Here is a 3056-nt window from a genome sequence, read left to right as displayed (position 1 = left end):
GGCTCCATACAGACGCACAGGGGCCCCGCAGTCTGAACACGGGCTCCATACAGACGCACAGGGGCCCCGCAGTCTGAACACGGGCTCCATACAGACGCACAGGGGCCCCGCAGTCTGAACACGGGCTCCATACAGACGCACAGGGGCCCCGCAGTCTGAACACGGGCTCCATACAGACGCACAGGGGCCCCGCAGTCTGAACACGGGCTCCATACAGACGCACAGGGGCCCCGCAGCCTGAACACGGGCTCCATACAGACGCACAGGGGCCCCGCAGTCTGAACACGGGCTCCATACAGACCGTTAGGAGCACCACGTGGCCCCCGCCCTCAGATAAGGGGTTATCTGGCCTCTCACTGACTTATCAGGGCAGATAAGAGGTAACGGGAAGCGACTGATAACAGAGAACTCCACAGATACACCAGCCACCCTCCCGGGGCATTATACCACGTATGGGGCGGGCACCGCAGGGGCATTATACCACGTATGGGGCGGGCACCACAGGGGCATTATATTAGGTATAGGGGGGGAGCACCGGAGGGGCATTATAATATGTATAGGGGGCAGGGGGAGCACCGGAGGGGCATTATAATATGTATAGGGGGCAGGGGGAGCACCGGAGGGGCATTATAATATGTATAGGGGGCAGGGGGAGCACCGGAGGGGCATTATAATATGTATAGGGGGCAGGGGGAGCACCGGAGGGGCATTATAATATGTATAGGGGGCAGGGGGAGCACCGGAGGGGCATTATAATATGTATAGGGGGCAGGGGGAGCACCGGAGGGGCATTATAATATGTATAGGGGGCAGGGGGAGCACCGGAGGGGCATTATAATATGTATAGGGGGCAGGGGGAGCACCGGAGGGGCATTATAATATGTATAGGGGGCAGGGGGAGCACCGGAGGGGCATTATAATATGTATAGGGGGCAGGGGGAGCACCGGAGGGGCATTATAATATGTATAGGGGGCAGGGGGAGCACCGGAGGGGCATTATAATATGTATAGGGGGCAGGGGGAGCACCGGAGGGGCATTATAATATGTATAGGGGGCAGGGGGAGCACCGGAGGGGCATTATAATATGTATAGGGGGCAGGGGGAGCACCGGAGGGGCATTATAATATGTATAGGGGGCAGGGGGAGCACCGGAGGGGCATTATAATATGTATAGGGGGCAGGGGGAGCACCGGAGGGGCATTATAATATGTATAGGGGGCAGGGGGAGCACCGGAGGGGCATTATAATATGTATAGGGGGCAGGGGGAGCACCGGAGGGGCATTATAATATGTATAGGGGGCAGGGGGAGCACCGGAGGGGCATTATAATATGTATAGGGGGCAGGGGGAGCACCGGAGGGGCATTATAATATGTATAGGGGGCAGGGGGAGCACCGGAGGGGCATTATAATATGTATAGGGGGCAGGGGGAGCACCGGAGGGGCATTATAATATGTATAGGGGGCAGGGGGAGCACCGGAGGGGCATTATAATATGTATAGGGGGCAGGGGGAGCACCGGAGGGGCATTATAATATGTATAGGGGGCAGGGGGAGCACCGGAGGGGCATTATAATATGTATAGGGGGCAGGGGGAGCACCGGAGGGGCATTATAATATGTATAGGGGGCAGGGGGAGCACCGGAGGGGCATTATAATATGTATAGGGGGCAGGGGGAGCACCGGAGGGGCATTATAATATGTATAGGGGGCAGGGGGAGCACCGGAGGGGCATTATAATATGTATAGGGGGCAGGGGGAGCACCGGAGGGGCATTATAATATGTATAGGGGGCAGGGGGAGCACCGGAGGGGCATTATAATATGTATAGGGGGCAGGGGGAGCACCGGAGGGGCATTATAATATGTATAGGGGGCAGGGGGAGCACCGGAGGGGCATTATAATATGTATAGGGGGCAGGGGGAGCACCGGAGGGGCATTATAATATGTATAGGGGGCAGGGGGAGCACCGGAGGGGCATTATAATATGTATCCAGTCCGCCATCTGATCACCAACCCCAGACCGAGGGCCCCGGGGCCCCCTGATACCAACTGGGTGGGGGGGCCTTACAGAGGGAACTGACACCCCCCCCTCCCGGGGCGCACCGGGGCACTGCACCCATACACCTGCCAAACAAACCTGTTATGATGATGAGTCACCAACCGACCCAACCCCCACACACCTATTCTATAACCACCAACCAATCAAGGGCAGAGAGGTCAGGTGGGGGACATTACAGCACCGGGATCCTGTACTCATCATCCACCTCAACCAGGGAATCAAATCTTTACACTGGGTGGATGATGGGGGTAATTGTACACGTCGCAGCACAGGAGTGTCGTAGTCACCATCCTGAAAGGATAGAGGAAGTAGAGGCAGTAGACAGATGGTGGGGGTAGTAGTACAAATTGTAATACTGGGGCCCTGAACTCAGTTGTAGCTGGATGATGGGGATAGTAGTACACCAGGGTCCTGGAAGTGGAGGCAATAGTACAGATCGTACTGCAAGGTTGTAGAGACACGATGGGGGTAGTAGTAGGGATGTCACTCACCGTCCAGCTGCAGCAGGGAGTCGTACACCTTGCACTGGATCTGTCCGGTACTTTGGGTCGCACACGTCATCCACAGTCCCTGATAAATGGCCACCGCGGTGATGATGGAATCCCCGGCGTACGAGGACATCCGCCATTGCGGCATGATGGTGGCTGCGATCAGCGCGATCCACCCGAACAGCGACATGACAAAGCCCAACAACTGCAGCCCGGAGTTCGCCATCCTCCCGAATCACCGATGCGACCCAACTGATCCACACCTGAGCCCGTCCGCCACTTATATACCCAGCGCCGCCCCCTCCAGGTGAGAGCCACGCCCCCTCCAGGTGAGAGTGTGACGTCACCAAAACTCACAGCCGCCGGTATCGATGGCAGACGAGTATCGAGGACAGATCGGCTGTGATTCACCGACCACCAATATCATCATCATTATATCACCAACATATACCGGAGAGCACTCATCATCAGTCCCTGTACAGAGGAGCTTACACTCTAATGTCCCC

At 57.0% G+C, this 3056-nt stretch overlaps 1 protein-coding gene across 1 annotated transcript in view; it reads right to left on the bottom strand.

Moving 5' to 3' along the window:
* LOC108804018 (claudin-7-like) overlaps positions 1-2805 on the bottom strand; it is a 5369-nt gene extending 2564 nt beyond the window's left edge. Inside the window, exon 1 of the mRNA XM_018575788.1 lies at positions 2554-2805. Coding sequence (XP_018431290.1) covers positions 2554-2776 — 223 coding nt within the window. The 5' untranslated portion in view covers positions 2777-2805. The remainder of the gene's footprint in view (positions 1-2553) is intronic.
* Positions 2806-3056: the final 251 nt, after the last annotated feature.

This window comes from Nanorana parkeri, unplaced genomic scaffold (assembly GCF_000935625.1).
Source record: "Nanorana parkeri isolate BGI_ZX_2015 unplaced genomic scaffold, ASM93562v1 scaffold4788, whole genome shotgun sequence".
Lineage (NCBI taxonomy): Eukaryota > Metazoa > Chordata > Amphibia > Anura > Dicroglossidae > Nanorana > Nanorana parkeri.
The sequence above is the reverse complement of the archived record's forward strand: the minus strand, read 5'-3'. Positions and strand labels throughout refer to the sequence as shown.